Source organism: Corythoichthys intestinalis, chromosome 18, assembly GCF_030265065.1.
Source record: "Corythoichthys intestinalis isolate RoL2023-P3 chromosome 18, ASM3026506v1, whole genome shotgun sequence".
NCBI classification, from domain to species: domain Eukaryota; kingdom Metazoa; phylum Chordata; class Actinopteri; order Syngnathiformes; family Syngnathidae; genus Corythoichthys; species Corythoichthys intestinalis.
Window position 1 is genome coordinate 31,216,738 of NC_080412.1, and position 26,258 is coordinate 31,242,995.

General features: G+C 39.0%; 1 protein-coding gene across 2 annotated transcripts in view; it reads left to right on the plus strand.

The window, feature by feature from the left end:
* LOC130906196 (polypeptide N-acetylgalactosaminyltransferase 10-like) overlaps positions 1 to 20,618 on the plus strand; it is a 100,673-nt gene extending 80,055 nt beyond the window's left edge. For both annotated transcript variants that reach the window (XM_057820231.1, XM_057820232.1), the window contains exons 9-12: positions 9,315 to 9,536; positions 13,003 to 13,119; positions 14,163 to 14,312; positions 17,778 to 20,618. In XM_057820231.1, coding sequence (XP_057676214.1) covers positions 9,315 to 9,536; positions 13,003 to 13,119; positions 14,163 to 14,312; positions 17,778 to 17,945 — 657 coding nt within the window. In that variant the 3' untranslated portion in view covers positions 17,946 to 20,618. The remainder of the gene's footprint in view (positions 1 to 9,314; positions 9,537 to 13,002; positions 13,120 to 14,162; positions 14,313 to 17,777) is intronic.
* The last annotated feature ends 5,640 nt before the right edge of the window (positions 20,619 to 26,258 follow it).

The window sequence follows — 26,258 nt, forward strand, 5'->3', positions numbered from 1 at the left end:
CGCAGGTGCACATTCGAGCCGAGTGCAGCCACCTGTTGAGATGTGCGAGAGAATGTTGATCTGTGTGCATCCATGACTGAGCGTGAGTATTTTTCCTTAATTCTGGAGGGTTCCAGCAATAGGTTGGAGCCGGTACATGCGCGGCCGTTTCGTAGCTTTGCCGTTGCAACGGCGGGTAGTGGTCGCTCCTGCTCGTCCTCGCGAAGTCGGCGACAATTTTTTATATCATATTCGTATTGCACATTTATGCGGTGAGACGACGTGTTCGTTTGGCATCTTTGTGAAGTGTTGTAAGTCCGATTGAGTGTAAAGTGCTTAGTTACCGCCAGGTTTTGTGGCCAAATTGATAGTAGGTGTGTACGGCGTACTTCCGGGTTGTGCGGGCGCATTCGCGGCCGCCCCAACATTTGTGTTTATTGCACTGTGCAATTCATTTGTGTGTTGCTGATTATTGTGCAGCATATTTGCATTGTTTTATATTGGCACTGATATGCTGATAATCCTAAACCCTCACACGAAATTCAGAATTTATGACATTAGGCTTAATCTTTAAAGTACGTACGACAGGAGAGAAAAAGTCTTAAATAGGATTATTATGTGAATTAGAATCATATTTTGAGACGATTCGACTATATACAACAATTTAGCAAAGCGCAGATGACGAGAAATTAGTCTTTTAATCTGCTGGTTAGCCACGCCTACCATTATAGGGCTCTAGCGTCCCCAACAGGTGGATGACGTCAGCGGAGTCACGATTTCATCTGATTTAGTATGCAGCTCATCAAGGGGGAATTATTCACAACAAGGAAAACGCGACAAAGAGAGCCGCAATGTCATTGTTTCAGTCTCTCTACTCCAATATTTTTACAGGATATTCTTTTTATCCGAGTAATTTTCCCCAATAGCTAAATAAATGGCTTGAGAAGGACCAGTCAGCCCGTTGAGGGGGAATTATTCAGAACGAGGAAAACGTGACGAAGAGAGCGGAAAAATGTCATTGTTTCAGTCTCTCTTCTCCAATATTTTTACAGGATATTCTTTTTATCCTGGTATTTTTCTCCAAGAGCTAAATAAATGGCATGGTCATGACCAATAAAAGTCTTGTGCTAAATGGAATATGAAATAATAAAAATGCATTTATTCAAGACGACATGGCAGAATTACTCCATAATGGTCAAAACTGTCGACTTTACCTTTGCTGTCACACCTCCCGAACGATATTTTATGCCACCTAAATCGGGTTATGTCATTTCCCTTCCCCGACTTCGGAGAATGTAAACAAACCAAGAGGCGTGACAGCTAGCCGACATTCTAACCCGCCCGGCGGAGAGCAATTAACAGTTCGTTCCCCTGCTACTAAGGACAGAAGAGCTCGCTGGGGAAGCAGCTGGACAATGTTGCTAATGTGTATGAGGAGAGCTTTTTACATGCCCATTCATGATCAAACGTAAGTAGTCCTTTATTTAAAGAAAGTTTGTAGTGTTTACTTTGTAATCACTGTATTCGCGTCTATTTTTAACACAAAGTTGCAATTTCTGATTGGGTGGAAAATTTAACAGAACACCTGGCACACCAAGAGGGCAAAAGCCGAGTATAGTGCTCGCCCGGCGGGGGGATGTGCGACAAGCCGCTTGCGTCAGCGGAGTGGACAAGGTGCATGTCAGCCACAAAATGCAAGCCACCTCCGTATTAGTATGATACCAGTATTTGACATAATACAAAACACGATGTTTACTAACTTCCTCGTAAGTCCCATGGTCCCACAGTAGTAGGGCTTGTTTTGGCCAATATCCACCTGTGAATGGGAACCTTTTGAAACCCCAAAAAGGCGCACACGCCTCTCCCTCGTACAGCAAGATTTTTCTGCAGCCGTTTGGCTGGCGTGATGCGAAAAATAAATGTATTAATCCGCAAAATCGGCTGAATCCTTAGTCCTTCTTATACAACAGTACGGCTATATAGTGAAGAAGACTCCTTCCTCCGTACACGTCACAGCGCCCTCTTTCTTAACTCGAGTCTGTTGCCGGAAGTCACTCATTTTCATGGCGCGGGATTAAAAAAAAACTAAATAAATATAGCGATCACTTCCACACACATCCAAGCGGTCCATTTCATTCAGGAGCATAAAATACCGTGCTGTTATGAAATAAACATGCTTTTCCGTGTCACAGGCACTTTAATCTTCAAATTATCGGGGTTTAATTAGTCAGTGGAATTGATTATAACAAATTCCATGCCGTTTGTCAGTTATTTGTTAGTTTCAGGTGCTCTGGAGTGGCTAAGATAGTGCAAGTCAATTGTGATCTTATATGAAAAATTCTGATCAATCCCTTTAAATTCATTTATCAGAAAGTCACTTACATGCGATGACATTTTTCTGTTGTTGTTTCATGTTGAGGCAGCAGAGGGAGAAAAAGTAACTGATAGAAAACTTTTTAAGTAAGTTGGTTGCTTTGATATTAAAGTAATCACCAAAGTAACTAGTTTACTTTTTTGAGGCGAAATCAGTAATCAGTAATTAATTACTTTTTCAAGTAATGTGTGACAACACTAATGAACACGAATCCAATTGCTACTTGTGGCAAAAGTATGCACTCACTGTACAAGGTTAACTGTAGACTCTTCAACTCTTTACATAAGTACACTTAAAAAAATTACTTGAAACTGAACGCAAAAACAAAAATCTACCTTTTTTCTGCTGCTTATGATATTATTCGTACGCCTAAACATAAAGTAACTTCCACCATATGCTTGACATGCACGCTACTGTCAAGCCAGTGTCTACACTGATGGCTGTCATGTCAGATCCCCCGCAGAAAAATACGTCACTCTTTCGTCATCTGTTTCGTGCACACAGTTGACAATGGGTGCTCTAAAGCAGGGATACTATGGGAAGTGAATGTATAGAACATCTTTTTCTCAGTCTCCAGTCTGAAAAGGAGATCAACCTCGCCACGACCTTGAATTTTATCACCATTGTATGCAATTGAATGAACCAAAGAGGGTTGCTTCACCAGGTGTCGTGCTAAAAGCACTGACGCATGCTATGGGCTGTGTGGGTGCATCTTTTGTCTGTGTGTCTGTATGAGTGTTTGAGCGTGAACCGCCGACCTTCGAAGGCTAGGGGATTTCTATTCATTCTAACTCATACAGCGCCTTAGTACGTCGGCTCATGCAGCTAAGGCTGACTTTTATTTATTTATTTTTGATGACTTTAGGGGGGGGTTTGTACATGGCTATCCTGTAGAGAAGTTTTCAGATGGATGGTTTGTTCTTCATTGCTCTGAAGAACAGTCTTTGATGCTGACAATTGTCAAAGCTTGAAAAGAGGTCTGTGAAAGGAAACGGGTTGCTGTTTTTTATCCCCTTAAAGACTTGAGAAGGTGAGACAATACTTGAATGTCTGGTTTCCCAATATAAAAGCACTTTAAAGGTTGTTTTCTCAGCTTTTGGCCAAAATTTAGGTGGGGGGGGGGGGATCTGGTTGCTTACACTTATTTTAATTTTTTTTTTTTTTTTAATTATATTATATATGTTGTTTTTACACTGTAGTTTATTGCCATTTAAATCTTTTTAATGAGCTTTTATTTTAATGTGGTTCCACTTAAGGATGAAATTATTTACATTAACTCATTCACTCCCAGCCATTTTCACCGGAGAAAGGCCTTTGCTCCCGGCCGTTTTACTGGATTTTGACTGATTTTGCGAGGCCCACAGAAAATTCTGTTGTATGGCTATATAATCATGGAACCCACCAAAAGAAAGATTAGCCTCTCTTCTTTCAGCAGGAAAAAAAATTAGTTCATATCTTTTTCCATTCTTTAGAAATCAGCATTAGATAATAGCTTAGTTTGAGCAACTTTCCCATTTCTGATGAAAAAACTGAGAAATTGAGCTTTTTGTGAAAGCATACTTTTCAAACATATCTTTGACTTATACACAGCTAATTTTTGCTTTAGTTGCATCCCAAACTTCTCAATAATTTTTTCCTTTTACAAAATATGATAAACAACAAGACAAATAGAGCTTTTGATAGCAAAGTAACAATTTATTTACACATAACTAACTGAAAGATGACGCTGTTCTGACCGCGACAGCCGGTTAAACTTTTCCCTAATCGATGTCTGTCTCATAAAGATGAATTTTTTTGAGTCTCTGCGGGCTCTGCTCGCGAGCAGCACAGACTCAAAGGCATCGTCCGCTGCACTAGTGGTCCCGGTCTTTCTGCTCGGTCGTCCGCCGCCTGGCATCCATTCGGTCGTCTTCTGCCGGCGCCCAGCCGTGCGGCTTGGCCGTTCGTTGCCGTTGAATCAGGTTGCGGGTCTTACCAAATGTGCTACTGCTCTCCAGTGGTCAGTTTTATTGCTTTAAAAATGGATTTTCAGCTTTGTGCTTTGGAGCTAAATTGAATCAGAACCCAGAAATGTCTTTATGGAAAAAAAAAAATAAATAAAAGACGTATTTGGGACACTGAAACAATTAAAAATGGAACGTATTTATACGTTTTTGGGAGCAAATGAGTTAATACAGTGGGGCAAATAAGTATTTAGTCAACCACCAATTGTGCAAGTTCTCCTCCCTGAAAAGATTAGCGAGGCCTGTAATTGTCAACATGGGTAAACCTTAACCATGAGAGACAGAATGTGGAAAAAAACGAAAATCACATTGTTTGATTTTTAAAGAATTTATTTGCAAATTTGAGTGGAAAATAAGTATTTAATCACTTACAAACAAGCAAGATTTCTTGCTGCCAAAGAGGTCTAACTCATTCTAACGAGGTCTAACGAGGCTCCATACGTTACCTGTATTGATGGCATCTGTGTTAACTCATTATCGGTATAAAAGACACCTGTCCACAACCTCAGTCAGTCACACTCCAAACTCCAGTATGGCTAAGACCAAAGAGCTGTCAAAGGACACTAGAGACAAAATTTTAGAGCTGCACCAGGCTGGGAAGACTGAATCTGCAACAGGTAAACGCTTGGTGTATAGAAATCAACTGTGGGAGCAATTATTAGAAAATGGAAGACATACAAGACCACTGATTATCTCCCTCAATCTGGGGCTTCATGCAAGATCTCCCCCCGTGGCATCAAAATGATAACAAGAACGGTGAGCAAAAATCCCAGAACCGTACAGGGGGAACTAGTGAATGACCTACAGAGAGCTGGGACCACAATAACAAAGGCTACTATCAGTAACACAATACGCCGCCAGGGACTCAAATCCTCCACTGCCAGATGTGTCCCCCTGCTGAAGCCAGTACACGTCCAGGCCCGTCTGCGGCTCGCTAGAGAGCATTTGGATGATCCAGAAGAGAACTGGGAGAATGTGTTTTGGTCAGATGAAACCAAAACAGAACTTTTTGGTAGAAACACCGGTTCTCGTGTTTGGATGAGAAAGAATACTGAATTGCATCCGAAGAACTCCATACCCACTGTGAAGCATGGGGGTGGAAACATCATGCTTTGGGGCTGTTTTTCTGCAAAGGGACCAGGATAACTGATCCGTGTAAAGGAAAGAATGAATGGGGCAATGTATCGAGAGATTTTGAGTGAAAATCTCCTTCCATCAGCAAGGGCATTGAATATGAGGCGTGGCTGGGTCTTTCAGGATGACAATGATCCCAAACACACAGCCAGGGCAACAAAGGAGTGGCTTCATAAGAAGCATTTCAAGGTCCTGGAGTGGCCTAGGCAGTCTCCAGATCTCAACCCCATAGAAAATCTGTGGAGTGATTTGAAAGTCCGTGTTGTCCAATGGCAGTCCCAAAACATCACTGCTCTAGAGGAGATTTGCATGGAGGAATGGGCCAAAATACCAGCAACAATGTGTGAAAAGCTTGTGAAGAATTACAGAAAACGTTTGGCCTCCGTTATTGCCAACAAAGGGTACATAACAAAGTATTGAGATTGAACTTTTGGTATTGACCAAATACTTATTTTCCACCATGATTTGCAAATAAATTCTTTATAAAAATCAAACAATGTGATTTTCTGTTTTTTCCACATTCTGTCTCTCATGGTTGAGGTTTACCCATGTTGACAATTACAGGCCTCTTTAATATTTTTAAGTGGGAGAACTTGCACGATTAGTGGTTGACTAAATACTAATTTGCCCCACTGTATGTACTGTATATATTAATTGTTTGTAGGGCTGCAGCTATCAAATATTTTAGTAATTGAGTATTCTACAGAAAATTCTGTCGATTAATTGAATAATCGAATAAAACACGAGCAATTATAAATATACATGAGAAAAAAAGACATTTCACCTAACATTGAAGCATTTTTAGACAGTCAATGTCTTTATTTTAGTTTTAGATATACAGTACATTGTTGAACAAGTCAGCAATTGCATCTCAAATGTGACTAGAAAAACAACAACAAATTCACTGCTTTCACTCAAAAAAATTAAGATCTTATTTAAAAAAAAAAAAAAAAATCCCACCTAAAAATGTCATTACGCTTGATAACGCACATCACTCAAAAGTTAGGTGTTTTTCCCACGTGTTTCAATTGAACTTCTATTTGTGTCAAGCTAATTTTAAAATTTTAGTCTAAATTGTAAATCCTAATAAGATTTTGGGTTTTTGCAGTGCTCAAAATAAATGTATGATACGTGCTGTATTGGAGCACATTAGCCACCGGTGTTACTTGGTGTTTTATCCATCAGTGACTACTGAGCTTAAATTTACAGTTAGCTTTATTATGCTTTTATTTTACACCCTCATCACTCTACAGCGCTGTTTTTACAGATTAAATAAAGCCTGTATGAAAGACACTAAAAGAATAGAATAGAATAGAATAGAATAGAATAGAATAGAATAGAATAGAATAGAATAGAATAGAATAGAATAGAATAGCCCTTTATTGTCATACAGTTGTACAATGAAATTATGGAGCATCTCCCTTTACAGTGCATGGCTTGCAAGAATAAAAGTATAAAATCTAAATAAATATAAAATATGTATGAGGTAGTCCTATGTGCAGGCAGAGCTAATAATTGAAGTGAAGTAGCAGCAGTTGACAGTGAAGGCATTGAATATTGCACAAGTAAAAATCTCAAAAGTGGCTTGCAAGAATAAAATATAAAATCTAAATAAATATAAAATATGTATGAGGTAGTTCTACGTTCAGGCAGTAGTCAAACTTAATAGAAACCCAGCCCTCCGCAGGGCTAATGTTATATTTGCAAGGTACAATAACATTAGTCTTATTTGTTAGCACTACGTTAACTTAATTTTACCTTGTCTCGAGTATCGCTCCTTCACTCTCGGTGTAAACGTGGTGCCTTCGGTGGAGCTGCAGCATTGAAGACATGCTGTAGTCTTACAGTGAATACATGAAACAGTGTTCACTAGGAGTGGGAACCTCTTGTTACCTCACGATACGATACGATTTGCGATACACAGCTCACAATAACGATGATCTGAAGATATGGCGATACAACGATTATCGAAACATTGGTCAGGAAATCATTCTAGGATATTCTACAAACAACTAATAAACAGAAAAACAACCTTCTGCCGTGAATTGGAATGAGTTTATCACTAGTAGACATCCAATCCGTTTGAAGTGGGAGGGATGGCAGCGAATGAACGAACGTTCATTCGCTGCCATCCCTCCCACTTCAAACGGATTGAACGTCTCTGGCCGTCAGTGGCAGCCAATGCCAGATAATGAGGTAATTTTGGGCCATTTAAGGTCATTTACCTGTTGATTTTCAGTTTCTTCCTGTTGATTTTGGGGTATTTTATGGGTCACTTCCTGTTTATTTTGAGTTACAGAACAGGAAGTGCCCTGGGAATCACTCTTATGAATAGGCAGTGATTCAAACTCAACAGGAAATGACCTGGAAATGAACAGCAAGTGACCTGTAAATGCCCTGAAAATCGGGCAGAATGATTGTGAATGCTCTGGTTTCGAATGAACGAACGTTCCCAGTCTAAATGGATTGGCCGTCCAGCACCGTTAATGCAGCCTTAGAGTTAACAGACACTACCCAGGCAGCAGACCCACGTTAAAAAGATGTTGTTGTTCAACATTCTGCTGTTGATCTTATATCGTTGAATCAACGTCACTTTTGCACCCTCAATTAATGTTGTTTCAACGTTAAAATCCTTACAAAACCTAAATGTCATTTCGATTATTAATATTATTGCAACAACGCTGAATCAATGTTATGTTTTCGACCAAAACGCCCGCTCATCCATAATTCAATGACTTTTCGATCATATTTCCCGGTCAATCATAAATTAACTATTTGCCAACATTAGTTCATCAACTATAAAACAATGTTAATCCAACCATTGCCTGACATACTACAGAACAACGTTGTTTCAACGTCATTTGACGTCAAAAATTTTGATGTCAACCATAATGATGATTTTGACGGAAAATCAACGTTTGTTCAATGTTGGTCTGCTATCTGGGTATTATGGTAGAAGATTTTGGCAGCAACTTGTTGGTTCCTTTTTATTTTAGACATTGACACCTTTTTAAAACAACATCTCGATTCTTGGCAGGAGCATATCGATACCCTTTTGGGAATCAAAGTATCACGATATATCACCATTTCGATATTTTGTCACACCCCTAGTGTTCGCCTTGGTGTACAGAATGCTCCCACTCTTTTGACATGTTCTGCTTTTTCTTGGTACCTTTCCCTTCGCTTTCGTCGGCTTCTTCGTCATTACCTCTATATTCATGCATGGTTGAAATGAAATATATCCACCGCCTCAGTTTTCTTCCTGTACGCACGTGACGTCGGCGCGCATTAAAAGTAGTCGGGGCAAAACGTCATGCTTAGAGCTGGCAGAATTAAATGATTCCTAGAGGCGGAAAAAATTCCTTGATCAATTTTTAAAATCAAGTTACTCCAATTATTCGAGTAATCGTTTCAGCTCTGTTTCTTTAAAATATAGTTAGGAGTTAGCCAGTAGAGGGCAGCCTTCTTTAGGTTAGCAATTGGCCAGTAGAGGACATGCACATGTACTTATTGGTGCCTGTGTTGCCTTTACGAGTTAGCCAAGAGAAGGCTGCCTGCCTCCAGCCTGTAGTAGCACATAAGCGCTCGTTTGGATATGGTTTTCACAATGTTGATATTAGTTTTTAGAACCGTTTTGTAAAAAAATAATTAATAACCGCTAGGTCCACTGTGTAATGTTTTACGATTTTCTACCTTCGATGTAGTGTTTTGGGAGACGACTACTCTACTACTTGAGCCATGCCCTTCATTACTATTTTCATCCTTTACAAATTAAACAGCTGCTGTTTACAATTGATCTGACAGCAGCATTCCTATTTTCCTAGAATCTGAAGCGCGTGGCTGAGGTTTGGATGGATGAGTATGCTGAGTACATATATCAGCGGCGGCCCGAGTACCGCCACATGTCTGTGGGTGACGTAGCAACGCAGAAGGAGCTGAGGAGCCGCCTTGGATGCAAGAGCTTCAAATGGTTCATGAATGAGGTGGCCTGGGATCTGCCGCAACACTACCCACCTGTGGAGCCGCCTGCCGCCGCCTGGGGAACGGTATATTCCTCTTAAACTAGAAGCGAAATAATCAGTTGATATTTTTCTTTTATCCCAGACAATAGTTATAGGTAGTTTTAATTACCTGACATGTTTTGGTGAACACTTCCGTCTTCATCAGAGAGTGCCTGATGTGTGTCACTCTCTGTCTCTCTCTCTCTCTCTCTCTCTCTCTCTCTCTCTCTCTCTCTCTCTCTCTCTCTCTCTCTCTCTCTCACTTTTACACAGCACTGTTTGGTCCATTCTAAACAGACCGGAGTCAGATAGTCCGATAATGTGAATGCGCACCCGAACTGTAGTTCGGACCAAACAAACGAACTCTGATCCGCTCAAAAATCGTGGGTCTCGGTCTGCTTTAAGCGAACCCTGCTTCGCTCGTGAATGCAACCGGAGCAGGGTGTGCTTTTGCTACTTTATGTGCAGCGTGGAGCTGTGATGCTCCAAGCTGTGACGGTGCACGCAGGGAATCCTTAGAAGTGAAATTACAGCTCGCACGCTATTCAAAATCAACAATGGCAAGATGACAAACAAACCACGGCCAAATGTTGTTGTGCTGCGCTAAGCAGTTGCATTTGATACACAGAATCGAGCTCTAATGTGGCGGATGTTTTTTGCATGCTGTTGCTGAAGGTACCGTGTGATAGTGACAGAAGCTGATACATGCGGAGCCTCTCGGTGTGGCTCTATCCTCACTCTCGCTCTCCTTGAAGTGGCAACAATTTGACAGTCCATAAAGTCACGAAAGCGAGAGTGGCTTGGGGTACCATGCGGTTCCCTTTCGTGGTTATTAGGGTTGTTCCGATCATGTTTTTTTGCTCCCGATCCGATCCCGATCGTTTTAGTTTGAGTATCTGCCAATCCTGATATTTCCCGATCTGATTGCTTTTTTTTGCTCCCGATTCAATTCCAATCATTCCCGATAGTTTTTCCCGATCATATACATTTTGGCAATGCATTAAGAAAAAAATGAATAAAACCCGGACGAATATATACATTCAACATACAGTACATAAGTACTGTATTTGTTTATTATGACAATAAATCCTCAAGATGGCATTTACATTATTAACATTCTTTCTGTGAGAGGGATCCACGGATAGAAAGACTTGTCATTCTTAAAGGATAAATGTGACTTTGTATATTGTGACTAAATATTGCCATCTAGTGTATTTGTTGAGCTTTCAGTAAATGATACTGTAGCCATCTGTTCTGCCCAAATGCATGATGGGAAGTGCACTCATGACTGTGCGTAGTGGTACCAATTGATATATCTTCTCTGCGTTGGGAAATAACATATGGTGTTAAGAAGAAGATCAACTACTACCTTCCTTCCCCACATTGCTTCCCACAATGTTTCTAATTGTAGGGAGAGGGATTGTAAGGCTTTAGCCAATTAAAAAAAGTCTCCAAAGGCTACCAAAATTCACTCTACTCATGTTACGCTGCCTTTTAGTTCTGTATGTAGGTAAAACGGCGCCATTACAGATTGAACGCGACAATGCGTGAGTGGGCCGTGCAGCGCATGCATTAATTGCGTTAAATATTTTAACGTGATAAATTTAACAAAAAAATTAATTACCGCCGTTAACGGGATAAATTTGATAACCCTACCTTAAGCCTAAACTAAAGACTCTGGCTGAGTGTAACATATTATGTCTGTAACGTTAAATACAATTAGAAAACGATTTATTTAAAAAATATATATATATATTCAAAAAAGGCATGTCCGATATTTTTTTGCCGATTCCGATACTTTGGAAAATGACGTGATCGGACCCGATCGATCGGCATCCCGATCGATCTCTAGTGGTTATACTCCAGTTTGCTCGAGTCGGGAGGGAGCGACCCAGCTGTTGGCGACTTGTTATGCTATGCTACAATTATCTATTATCTATTTTACTATTATGCTGTATTATCATAAGAACACCTCTGCATAATATTGTATGCAAAGTAATATAGATCAATTTCCAATAAAGTATAACTTTATTAACATTGTTTTGTTTATAAAAAGAAAAGACCTAAAGCGCATCAGTTTGCCGGAATTTAAAAAAAAAAAAAAAAAAAAAAAAGGTCACATCCAAACTGTAAAAATACACTCAATGTATATTTTTGGACTATTTGATACTGAAAAATAAAATCAATAACTAATAACTTCAAATTGATTAGCAACATAAACTCATGAGGACAAGATGCCGAACAATTTGACCGAAAAATTTAAAAATAATCCAACAAAAACAACAGTGTCATTGGACAGAGGGACTGGGGGCGGGATTTAATAAGCTTCGGCATCTCCCGTCAGCCCTTTTCGGGTTCATGCCTGAAAAGGAAATTAAAAAAAAAAAAAAAAACAGTTTTTATTTTTGCTGCAGGCAGTATCAGCTCCTTTGCCATGATATGGAGTTATTTTGCACTGAACAACATGGTATGCCACCTTATATCATGCTAACAGTGCTCGCTGGTTTACTGATGTAACATTGACAAAGCAGGACGATTGTTGGCAATATTCAGCGCGTTTTTTTTCCGGGAAAAAAAAATAAAAATCAAACTGCTTATCAATGTGATTGGGAATGAATGCCTTAACATTTTTAGACACAGTAAACTGACAGGTCTTTCCTTGTCTCCCACTATTAAAAGTCATAGACAAACGCTTCATACTCGTCATCATTGAAGTTTCGATTTTTCCTTTTTGCAGGTTCTTTAATTCTCATAATGAACAGGAGATGATGACACTGATTTCAGGAATAAAATAGAAATAATTAACGCTGTAGAGCCGCTCCGCGTTCTTCGACACTAAAGGATCCGCCCCGCGATCATCCTACATTAGTTAATTGAAATTCAATCCTCTTTGGCACAGTATATTTTAAAACCATATAATTTATCCCACCTTTTTAGTTGTCGCCACTGTCTGTCACCAAAGAGGCTTGAATTCTCTGAAATCTGTGTCACCTCTTCCGTTTCAAGAATCCTGTCCGTGGACCGTGACGGCATTTGAAGGAAAAAATACGATTTTCTCTTTTACAGGTTCTTAATTCTCATAACGAACAGGAGATAATGACACAGATTTCAGGAATAAGAAAAGAACTCACACTTACATTTAGACACAGGCATGACAAAGACAGAACATTCCGGTGCCGGGACACACCAGAGATGTTTTATATTTCCTCGTCTTAGCTCTTCAAATCTCCAGTGCTCTTTGCTGTGTGCTCTTGTTTGGTTCAAAAATACTGCGCACACTCTGACAATGACAGTGCCACTGACACCCACTGAGTGGATGTGAAATTACACTTTGTTCTCGTACTGCAAAAAAGTATGTTCCCCGAGGTCACATGCGCCCCCCTGGGGCGGCACACCCCACTATTTGAGAAGTACTGGTCTTGTGTGAAAGCGCCCTTAGATATTGTGTGGTGCTATCTTTTTACTGTTACGATCCTTTTTTTTTTTTTTTTTTTTATTGTCTGTGTCCCAGATACGAAATGAGGCGAGCAACCTGTGTATGGAAACCAAGCACTTTGTGTCGGGAAGTCTCATCCGCATGGAAAACTGTGGCAATGCGAGGGGTGAGGTCAGCTGGAGCCATGGGCAGGTGAGTACAACTGAAAGCAAAATCATTCATGATTTATTGTTCCAACCATTCTTAAAAATGAAAACATTGAACAAAAAGCCCCTGATTATCCTTGAATTTTGTTGGGTTTTCTCATCAATCTTCAGATTTTTGCTATCGGGCCCGGTCCATAACCCCAGTGAGTCGATTGGGTCCACTTTACGTCAAATAAGAGAAGCTTCCACTCTGTGATAGACATGCTCAAATTAGCTATTAACGCTAGTTGAATTACTTTGACAATGTGCATATTGCTTTGAGATAGGCAGAGCTGAATTGCTGCGACGATGTCCTATTGTTGTTGCAATAAATTGTCTCTCAGGTAATTGTGTTTGTACGTCCAAACACACGCACGCACACACACTTAGTGATTTAGTTTACACGCTCCCAGAGGACTGAGTGTGTTTGTTGGGAGATGTCTAATTCCAGTTTATAGAATGGCCCTAATGGATTGTGAGTCTGTTTTTGAAAATGCACGTCTGAGCTACTCCGACACTTTAATTGCTTGAATCTTGCGACGCGTTGTTGTATAATCTGTCATTTGTGTTCAGCCAAGAATGTGATTCTACGCAAATCAAAGCAGAAATATCTGACAGACATCCTTGTCGGGATTTTTCGAGAAATAACCAATTTTTGCAAGCGTGTGTAGCCTGCTTGTCAGTTAGGTGGTGTTGAACGCAAAACTGGATAACTAAACTGGTGACATTTTTAAAAACAAGAGTAACTGAGGGCAATTTGACTGAACAAACAAATTCAGTTGGAACAGGATGCAAGAAGTCTTTGGAACAAAGGACTGCAATTGAACAGGTTTGCTAGTTTGGTTTGAAATGATCCGTTTTGCTTCTTTGAGCTTGTCATAAATAAGAAATGATTAAAATTGACGAGGAATTCTCATTTAGGATTGAAATGGACATTTTTGGCAAATTCCACTGCTGGAATCGTGTGCGTATTCCATGATTAAACAATGTTCCGTGGGTTGTGAAATGTCAACGCGTTTTAGTTTGCAGTTGTTCAACTCTTGCTCGCAGGTGTTCACATTTGGCTGGCGCGAGGACATCCGCGTTGGCGACCCTCTGCACACTAAGAAGGTTTGCTTCGACGCTGTTTCCCACAGCAGCCCCGTCACGCTCTACGACTGCCATGGCATGAAGGGAAACCAGCTGTGGCGCTACCGCAAGGTACAGATGCTCAAAAATACTGTAACGAGGTGACTCACGCTTCGTGTGACAGCAGGTTTCGTAATCGTCATTCTGACTGTGCCAGTGTTGTTTTCGTCAACAGTGGCAATAAGGAAAATAGTTAATCGACGAACAATTATTTCATGACGATGATTTGATGATGACAAGCTAAAAACATGATTTGGGAAACTAGAACATATTGAGCTGAATGCCAGTTTTTGTCTGACGAGACTGCAACGAGACGAAAATGCGTTATATTTTTATATTATACGTGGAGTACGTCAGCTTGCATCATAGCTTTAGCCATTAAAGGGAACCTCGGACTTAAATACTTGTAGGCTCTAATAAGCCACAATTGTTCTCTTTTACTAAAATATGTTGTAGAAACACATAGAATATTTCCATTGATTTAAAAATCTATAATATTTAGTACATGTTTTCACCTACGGAGGACGCCATGTTTTATAGGCGCAATGGACGCTCGGCGTGATGACGTAGTTAGTCACTGTCACTCGACGAACACTACCGATGTTCTGCAATTCCTTCCTACTTGGCGAGATGTCCAACACATGCGCTCATCAGTTAAAAGCGGCGAGTACTTACTATTTGTGTTTTTATAGTCTTTTATTACCCTTTCATTGCCTCAAAATACTTTTTGCATGTGTTTCCCTCTCATACTTTTTAACATTGTGTTTTCTTGTGGCAGCTTTACAGCAGATTGTTGATTTTAGCGTATTTAAACCACCCTTATTTGATATAACTATGTCTATGTATTTTCTTAAGGCATCATTAGTATGTTCTGTCTGTATGCATCTATGCAAAACAAGCCGAAAGCGCACGGTAGTACTTTGGGTTTCAAATTCGCCTCTTGTAGCACGTTTTGCCGGTGTAGCACATGTTGGCAGAACACTGCTTTTGTCTACTCTCGTCTCATCTTGTCTTTCTTGTTCATTTTGCTGCTTGTTTTGTGAAATATCGACAGTGCTGTCATAATCATTAATGTTCCTCTCGGGCTCAATTTGAAAGGACTGAACAGATGACATGTTTATGTCACTAGTGTCATACTCTGGTAGCCCGGCAGCGTAACTCAGTGACGTTACCGCCCTGCAACATCAACAACAATGGCGACCTACTAGTTAAACTAATTTTACAAATTGTATAAAAATGAAAACATTAGGGGGGGTTTAATATCAAATTAATTTAACTCATAATAACGTTTATCTTTTAAGAACTGCAAGTCTTTCTATCTGAGGTTCCCTTTAAAGGTCTTTGCTGAGTGATTATCACACACTAAATGTAACTCATTGCATTAGCATAGCATTCATGTTAGCGTTGGCATCAACCCTTTACACGACTTTTTTTTTATTATTTTTTTTACATACAATAATGATAATAATGTTCTGCTTTTCCTGCTCTGTGTGTGCTATCATTACGAAGTTGGCATTGTCCTTGTACGCGCTACAATATGTGCTCGTCTGTCTACGTTCGTTCATTCGAAATTTTTGGAAACATTTATTTTTGGACTAAAACTTTTGAATTTTACAGATGAAAGCATTTTGAGTAAATGTCGACTGAAACTAGAGGAAATTTGTATGAGATTTCATCCACTAAAACTAGACGAAGACGAACACATTTTTAAAAAGATTAAGATTTGATTAAAAGATTATGAGGGGCTTAGGTCTAATAAATATTTTCACCCAAAAGACTAAGGCAAAAATTAAAAGGTCTGCCAAAAAACAATACTGGTCTGTGCAATACTGTGGCATGAAAAAGTATGTGAACCTTATGGAATTTCTAACATTTCTGCGTAAAATCTCCATCAAGTGTGATCTGATCTTTGTCAAAATCACACATATGTAAAAAAAAAATGTCTGCTTTAACTAAAACCACCCAAACAATTATAGGTTTTCATATTTTAATGAGGATAGCATGCAAACAATGACAGAAGGGGAAAAATATGTGAGCTTTCTGCCTAAGGAGACTTAAAGAGCAATTGAAACCAATTTTTGCGAAACAATTTAAGTCAGGTTTGTGCCCAATAACTGATGAGTTGCTTAAAGCTGCCCTGCCCATTATGAAACACACACCTGGTAAGCATTGTCTGATGTGCATTATGGCTCTGTCAAAAGAGCTGTCTGAAGACCTGCGTTCAAGGATTGTTGATTTGTATAAAGCTGAGAAAGTATACAAAACCATCTCTCAACGTCTCGATGTTCATCAATCGACAGTCAGAGAATTTGTCTACAAATGGAGAGAGATTGGCACTGTTGCTAATCTCCCAAGGAGTGGCCATCCATCAAAGATTCTGCCAAGAATTCAGTACAGAATACTCAGAGAGGTAAAAAAGCCCAGAGTGTCTGCAAAAGACTTACAGAAATCACTGGCACAGTCCAATATCTCTGTGCACACATCAACTACATGTAAAACTATGGCCAAGAATGGTGTTCGTGCGAGGACTCCACGGAGGAAGCCACTGCTGTCTAAAACATTGTTGCTCGTTTAATGTTCACTAAAAGACACTTGGACACTCCACAAATGTTTTGGCAAAATATTTTGCGGACTGATAAAACCAAAGTTAAATTGTTTGGGAGTAACACGCAATGTCATGTCTGGAGGAAAAACGGAAAAGCTCACCAACATCAACACCTCATCCCCACCGTGAAGCATGGTTGAGCGAGCATCACAATTTGAGGCTGTTTTGCTACCTCAGGGCCTGGACAACTTGAAATCATTGATAGAAGAATGAATTCAAAAGTTTATCACGATGTTTTGCTGGAAAACCTGAGGCCGTCTCTCAGACAGTTGAAGCTAAAAGGAGGATAGATGCTGCAACATGACAATGATCCAAAACACAGAAATAATTCAACTTCAGAATGGTTTCAGAAGAACAAAATACACATTCTAGTATGGCAAAGTCAAAGTCCAGACTTGAACCCCACTGAGATGCTGTGGCTTGACCTAAAGACAGTGATTCATGTCAGACATCCCCGGAATCTGACTGAACTACAGCAGTTTTGTAGAAAAGAATGGGCCAAGATTAGTCCTGATCAATATGCCAGACTGATCTCCAGCTACAGGAAGCGTCTGGTTGAATTTATTGCTGCCGGGGGGGGTGGGGGGGGGGGTGGGGGGGAGTCACAAAATGTTAAATGTGATGGTTCACTAATTTATTTTCTCCCTTCTATCATTGTTTGCATTCTATCCTCATTAAAATATGAAAACCTATAAATATTTGGGTGGTTTTAGTTAAAGCAGACACTGTTTTTCCATGTGTGATTTTGACAAAGATCAGATCACATTTATTGGTGATTTTATGCAGAAATGTGAGAAATTCCAAAAGGTTCAGATACTTGTCATATCACTGTAAATCTCATTTGTTTCCCATTTTTGAACCGCAAAAATCTTGAAAGATTGTCCACAACACCCCAATAAATGATTTCCTCATTGTTTACCCCAACCAACCAGGATAAAAGCTTGTACCACCCAGTAAGCAACAGTTGCGTGGACGGTAACGTGGCGGAGCACCGCATCTTCATGAACACTTGTGACCCGTCTTCGTCCAGCCAGCGTTGGCTCTTCGAGAAGACTAATGCCACCGTGCTGGAAGGATTTAACCACCTGGCCGTCAATTGAACGGGAACCACCTGCCGCTGCTGTTGACTATCTTACCAGGTGTGCCCGATTGACGCCGCATTGGGCGTACGCGTTCCTCCACTCCAGCCTATTTTTCTTCGCCTTATTTTTCCGGCCTTTTCTTCACCGCTGAGTTCCTTATCTTGTCCCGTCACCGTCCTTTTTACCTCTCAATGACCCCTTTAGGAGTGGGCATCATTGCCGAAATCGTGGTGAAACCAGGCAGAATGTCTTAGAAAAGACCCTGACATACATCCAGAATTTCTTTGACCCCTGTTCTCTGCCCTTTCCTCATTTTTTTATCCCTTTTCTCGACTCTGTGGATGTCACCGCTCACTGGACGGACTCCGTCACAGGCGGTTGAGCATGGGCTGACCCCGTTTTGCCCCGCTTGGTGTATGATTGGCAGGTGGGATAGGGTACCTAGGAAGGGATGGGCTTCCTGGGGGCAACTTTAATGCACTTGTGATAAACTTGAATAAAATCTTAGTGCCTTGTTGAGCAATTTAGCTGTATGAAGGTGTGTGTGTGCATGTGATGAGATTGTGGATTCACGGCAACAAAATCGATTTGACTGACTTCTATTTCAGTCATTACGTGATGCTCTAAGTGATTTATGAAACCTGCTATACCTTTGCCTTTTTTTGTTGTTGGTTTACAGTTTTGTTTTTTTTTGTTTTTGTTTTTTTTTGTAATCCTTAAGCGTGATGATTTTGGGACGCTCAACAGGCCTGTAAAGCACTTCCTCATGTCAGTTGGAAAAACTAGTCTAGTAGTAGGGCGTGTTTGCATTTTGTTCATTGCTCAACGGTTACTCATTGAACGTCTTACCACCACCCACCAAATTTAAATGAAAACAGCATTTGTTCATAAATAAGCTGGACTGGACTATAAGTCACAGCTGTCCTCACTGTATTATAAGTGTCTGTCATAAGACCAAATGAGTCACCATGTACCAATTGCCTGCAAAGCTTCATTGCTTCAAGAAGCTTCATTTGGCCATCACTGCTCGGGGAGACAATCAACCTCTGCTACCACCTGCTGTCAACACTCTTGTTGTCCAACATGCCTCCTAGCATGCATGGCAGCGCTACAGATGTAAATATCAATCCAAATTCATAGTTTGTGCTAATTATTTCTTCAGTTACTGTTCCAGTTGTTTCATTAATTACTAGTTACGGTATTTGGTAACACTTTATTGGATAGTGGCACCATAAGATTGTCATTAGAAAATTAATAATTATGACATGACACTGTCGTGAGCAATAATGGACGCTTATAACCAGTGTCATTTAGGATTATCCGGCCAATTATCCCACTTTTGAATGGATGTAAAAGATCCAAGCTGGACATAAATAGGGGTTCGTGACATCTGTTATAGGCATTCATTAATGCCCATGATAGTGTCATGTCATATTTATGACAGTCTTATGCCACCGCTGTCAAATAAAGAGTTACCTATTAACCCAAATAAATCAACAAATAAGCCACACTGGACTATAAACCGCAGGATTCAAAATAAAGGAAACAAACTAGCGGCTTATAGTCCGAAGATTGCGGTGGACATATTCAGGCATTCTCTTTTTTTCAAGACCTATTGTTTGTCATGCGAGAAGCAGTAAACTTGCCAAAAGATTTTCTCTCCTTTACAATCGTTGGTTTAAACCACAAAGTCGTCAATGCTTAAAAGCGCATTCACTAGAAAATTGGATCCAAGGTTTTTTTTAAAAATAGCTTTCGATGAGCTTTTGTCACAAGAAATTTGGAATCCGATCAGAATTGACAAAGTAATCCTTTTTTGTATGTGTTTTTTAGGAAATTCAAGGTCATAAGTCTAAGAAAATGGCCAATGATGATGATACATGTTTGCCTTTTCAAATTCTCAATATATCATTCTTTATTTTGGACCTTAGACACCTAAGGATTTGCACAGGGAACGTATACATACATTTGACCAAACATATGCTTTATTCACGCCATTAAAATGTCCATTGTTGAAAGTGAGAGGGATTATCTTATTTTTTAACATTCCAAAAGAGCAATTTCACTCCATCAAGTTTATGACCTAAATTGTTTTGAGACCCAGAACTACCGACACTGGTTTAACAACACCTTTTGTTGGGATTTTTAGGGGGAAAAAACAAAACCCAAAATAGATTTGACTTTGTGTTTAAGATAAAAACAAATGTGTTGACAGTCGTCCAACAAGTTGTTTCTACCATCAAATATGAAAAGTCCAAGGAATCCTTACTCTTTTGACTTTTTTTCCCCATTGCAAACTAAAGTGGTCTATTTTACCTTACACTCTTGCCAGAATTGGGGAATTTTTGGGCATGTTGAGGCACCCAAAATGCTTTTTTTAAATGTCTAAAAACTATGCTGTATTATGCAAATTTGTGGCCATTTCTATAATTGTTTTTTTCTTGTGTTCAAACAATTCAGCGAACGAATGAATCCTATGGTGTGTTTCTTTGTCATATGACCAATTTGTGTGTAGCAAATTGTAAATTTTGTACTCCGTGAATGATGGTGGCATCTTATTTTCTACTGACGTCGCAAAAAGTGTTTAAAAAAAAAAAAAATTATTTAGATATTTAACTATGTATAATAAAGCTGGAATTGTATGATATTTTGCTGAAGCTGTTTTAAAAAGGAAAATAAAGGTTTCTATATTTGAAAAACATCCATACTAGAAGTTATTGTTTTATTTTTCTAAATGCTATTTGAGAAATGTTTTTGATTATCTGTAGACTTTAATTAAAAAAAAAAAAAAAGAAAGAAATTTCACCATTTGTATTGAACTAATAAAAATAACTAATAGTACTAATAAAATATAACATGCAATACATAGATTTTAATTTCTCAATTGCATAATTGATGTTTTCTGCATGGACTTCAGGTATTCAACGATGCCTCATTGGCATTCCAACATACATCCCGTCGCCTCCCTTGTCCGGCCAGTGACAGCTAAATGTTGGTCTCCAAGCGCCGATGATGAATGCGCTTGTCACAGGATGAGAAGGATCCGTTCCAAATCGCCCGAGATTTGTCTCGGTCTCATCAGGACGGTCCCTCGTCTATCAGTCTGCACTAAAAATCTATCGGCCGTCAATTTTTGGATGGATGTCTGCCAAATCAATGGCAGGTGAATGGGTACTAGTATGCTCCATGTCCTCATTAGTAAATAATTTTAGCACACTACCCTGATTTAAAAAAAATCCATCACATTTTTCAGCAATACCAGTAACAAATCCAGTAAAGTTGTGCTGGATTTGTTGACTTTTGCTACTGGTTTTGCTGGTACATGAACCAGCATATGCTGGATTTCTTAGCAGGGTACTGATTAAAAGCAGATTGGATGTGAAAGCATAATAGAACTGTATTGGGGTGAACAAAAAACAGGACACTGCCCAGCCCCGAGATACTTGAATTTTACTCAAAGTTCACTCAAAGATATTTCACTTTAACATATTTAAAGTGTGCCTTCTCCGTCTGGAAAAAAATAAATCTGTTTTGTTAAAAAAAAAAAATTATAGCCATATAGTATATAACCAAAGACACAAATTCAAATTCTCAGAAGTTACTCAGCAGGCTTTTTTTTCCCTAAAAAATAATCGAGGAAAAAAAAAAAAAAATGAAATGTTGATGGAAAAAATAGCAATATAATGCAGACCCATGGAAATGTTGTCCAGTCAATACACACACACAGTAGGCTATATGCCAACTCAACATTTTTATAAATTACTATCGCGACAATCGTCATTGACAAATTGTCATTCCCTCTCAATTGTTATACTCTTTCAATGTTCTAGATTGCACGCAAAAAATAACCGAAATAAACTGACAAACGATTCAACCAGCCTGTTTCCAAATGCAGCAGTTTAAAACTATATTTCCCATAATGCCTAGCGCTGCTTAGCTCACTGACAGCTACCCCAGAGCCGTATAGCTACCCTAATAGTGAGCACCGGTAGCCGAGGCGAAATCATACATAGCTACAAAAGTTTACAATCATCGACAGCGCAACGATGCGATCATGCGACACCAAACGGGATTTTACAGATCACACCAGTACAAAGCTCCGAAAGTATGGAGATAGAATAGTGCGAAAAGAAGTGAGGTTGTAAAATGAAAATTATCCCTGTAAAATGACCAATTTTAACTAAAAAACACTTGTATTTCCAAATTTTGCGTTGTGTAATAAACATGAAAAAAACACAATGTAAAAAATAAATTCTACAAGTGTTTTTTTTTTCAATTACAAGTGATTTTTTTGTTCTGCAGGTGTTTTCTCTTCACTACGGGTTAAAAATGAGTAATTACAAGTGCACAAGTTTTGTCACATTCTTGTCGAGTTTTATGAGCCAAAAAAGATACTCTTAACCTAGTTTTAAAATAAAAACATACCTGTAAAATGACTAATTTTAACTTGTAAAACAAAAAAACCCCAACTTTTTTTTCCAAATTTTGCGTTGTGAAATAAACATGAAAAAAACCCAATGAAAAAAAAAATTTTTACAAGCGTTTTTTTCCAATTACAAGTGATTTTTTTGTTCTACGGGTGTTTTTTCTCCGCTACGGGTTAAAAATTACCAATTACAAGTGCACAAGTTTTGTCACATTCTTGTCGAGTTTTATGAGCCAAAAAAGATACTTGTAACCTAGTTTTAAAATTAAAAAAATACCTGTAAAATGACTCATTTTAACTTGTAAAACAAAAAAAACAACAACTTGTATTTCCAAATTTTGCATTGTGAAATAAACATGAAAAAAACACAATATAAAAAAAAATTCTACAAGTGGGTTTTTTTTTTCATTTACAAGTGATTTTTTTGTTCTACGGGTGTTTTTTCTTTGCTTACAACCTCGCGAGTTATGTCTCCCCCTTGTCGTGTTTTCAGAGACAAAAGTCACTTGTAACCAAAGATGAAAAAATCTACTTGTACATCGAAATAATCTGTTGTAAAACACAAAAACAAAAATATCATTCCAAGTCGTGGTCAAAAGAAGACGTTAAGAACACAATCTAGTGAATAGTTTTTCGGGTGTTTTTTCTTTAATGGTCTACAAGTGTTTTCTGAGCATGTACAACTAAATTTCGGGGTAAGCATGTGAGCCAAAATTCTGACCAATCAGAACGGCTATTGTTCAGGAGGAGGGCGGGACACACCATTGCCGACCTGCTAGGCTTCTGCTTGCTCTTCCATATGACGGCAGATGATAGAAATGGCGAAACACCTTAGGTAAGGAGTTTACTTTGTTTTCTCTTGGGTGTCATATACTAAAAGGATTTTTCAAGCTAACGTAATCCCTATTTAAATATCAGTTGATTTTGCATTTAAAATAGGGCACGAACATCGATGGCGAGCCAATTACCTACGGTTAGCAATGTTGACTTCGAGTGTTGAGTTGATACGGTGTTACACGCATAGGAAGAACTCGAAAGACATGACAGGAAAAACGGCAATTAACGACGGCGCGTACCGTCGCCCGTGTGATAGATTCCGGAAAACTAGAGATAGTATCTTTTTAATTTGATAGTATATATACTATTTTTTTGTGTGCATGAGTGAACAGTACAGGGCATTAACGCTATTGGAACGGGGCGTCATTTCTTTATATACGGCAAGTCGGAATTGGCTAATTTGGTTTTATTTTTTTGGCTTAAAATGGTAATATAATAGATCATTGTGCAATCATATTTCATATAGACGGCGTTGTGCTGAGAAAGTATAGCAAGCAAGACACGCAGGGCGTGGTAGATTTTTACATGGTAGAGATTGTAATATGTATATAAGTATTCAAAAATATAAACGTCCAAGAAAATCCTCAGTTAGTACTTTGATCTTACAAATGTAATGCTTTATGTTACATATGCAAACATTTTGTTTTACTTTACATTTGGCAATCAGCTATTGCAAATTAAAATATTCTGAATTACAATACCTTGTTATACAGATGATTACCAAAACAACCATTGTATATATCATGTTGGGATAGTTTCATTTAAAGAAGAATTTTTTTTTTTCCAGACAACTGAGCAAGTTCTCTGGGAACACGTCTCAGGCAGCACAATACCGTAGTATTCTGTGCAAAGCGTCAGTCAATTTCAACACATGCTAATTAGTCCTGTGAAAAATAATGAAAACCGGACATTTCATGAATTTATAAAATGCCGCCGGACGCCCCGGACAGGCTGTGAAAAGTGGACATGTCCGGGCAAAAGAGGGCATTTGGTCACCCTAAATTATGATATTTATGCACACTAATAGTACAAAGTGTATCAAGGATGTGGAATAAATGCTAAAACAACTTGCCATCTTCCAGCTGCCTACCCAAATTGAAGTGAGACATCCCAAATGATCACCAGGATCGTTTTTTTTTTTTTTTTGCAGTCTCCCTTTCACCATGAATTATGAGCTAGCGCGTGGCATTAGCGTGACGCTAATGCGCTCGTAAATCTACGCGGCGGGAGGACGGCGGCGATAAAGAGATGAAGAGTAACGCTGTAACTTTTTTAATTCCCTAGAATAATTCAGCCTGAGGTGACATTAAGATCCTGTTTTGGTTGGTGTTTTTCTTCCCCGCACAAAAAAATCCAAATAATGAGCCACACTTGGATTGTCTCGAAGCAAAGTAGCATTTTTAGGGGAAACAATGAAGGCAAGGATTTTTTTTACTTTGTTATTATTCTTTTAGAGGTGAGTTTGGGGTAAACGAGTGCTCTGTCATTGTTATTTTTCTTAAGGCAACGTTTTTACTGAAAACAACAGCATGGGAACCTTTGCGATGCTACTGAGGATTGTCATCTGGCGGAAAAGCTCTCTCGAGCAAAGTCAATTGAAGCCACAAACAATGATGAACGGGCGCTTACACCACAATTTCTCGTGGTGAATGCTCGAAAACAATCCAATTTTGACACCATGCTCCATCAGCATTAGAGGGCGTATAAGCAACAAAGCATCGTAATATAACGTTGCCGTCTGACTGGGATGCCTGCTTCCAAATGTGTTTTATTTGGCCAAATTCTCTAGTATGAGTTCATCAAAGCCTTGAAATTGTGTGTTCAAAACAAAATGGCTGACCTGTTGTTCAATTCTGGGTCCTTGACACTTTTTTGTGTATACTGCATTAAGAGGCTTGTCCAGCAAATCTTGTCAAGCGGTAAAACCGGTGTCAGGGGTAGTTTTATCTTTCCTTGACATCCTGGAATTCGTCTAAAAATTATTGCTGTGAACCAAAATGGCAGCTCTGGTCGAAACTTTTTCGTGAATTCTGCTATCATAGACATGTGCACCTAATTTATGTGGCCGAGGCGAAAATGACTGCATCAAAACAAAATGGTTACATCATAACTACGAGGGGCAATCAAAAAGTAATGCACTCAAGTGCATTGCTCGTACAGGATTTGACAAACCTGTTTATATTTGGCACAAATATGATAGGACACACCTTTTTGTGATTGTTATATGTGTTTTTCTTATTTTCAGATTTTTAAAGCTTAAACTAGCTTCCAAGATGTCTGCCCCTCTTGAAGCTCGTCAGAGGTGGATGGGCGACCACTATGGGGCTTATCGGCTATGCTGGCTTTACCCACCACATGGTTTTCAAATACTGTTTTTAAATCGCTGTACCCATCTTTTTACAGTACTATAGTCTATGGTATCATCCTTGTAGACATTTTCCAGCCGGTTGTGACTCCTCAGAGGGGTTTCCCCCTCTGCAACAAGGAATTTGATTACAGCTCTACCATCCACCTCTGACGAGCTTCAAGAGGGGCAGACATTTTGGAAGCTAGTTTAAGCTTTAAAAATCAGAAAATTTGAAAAACATGTAATAATCGCAAAAAGGTGTGTCGTATCATGTTTGTGCCAAATATAAACAAAATTTGGTAAAATCCTGTACGAGCAATGCACTTGTATGCATTACTTTTTGAATGCCGCTCGTAGTACTACATACCGTTTGACACTAACCAGTAAAAACATTCACCAGACGAAAATTGCACATCATAGATATACAGTGATCCCCCACTTATTACTGTTAATGGGGACCATAACCGACTGCGTAACGTGAACAACCGCAAAGTAGTGTCACCCTCTCATTAACATTTTTTATGTACTGTATGAACAGAGGTGGGTAGAATAGCCAAAAAGTTTACCCAAATAAGAGTAGCGTTACTAAAAAATAATATTACTAAAATAAAAGTAGACATCCAAAAATGTACTCAAAGTATCAAGTGAAAAGAATACTCAAGTAATGAGTAGCATTGTGAGTACCTGCTTATTTTTGTTTGATTTTTTTTTTCTTTTAAAC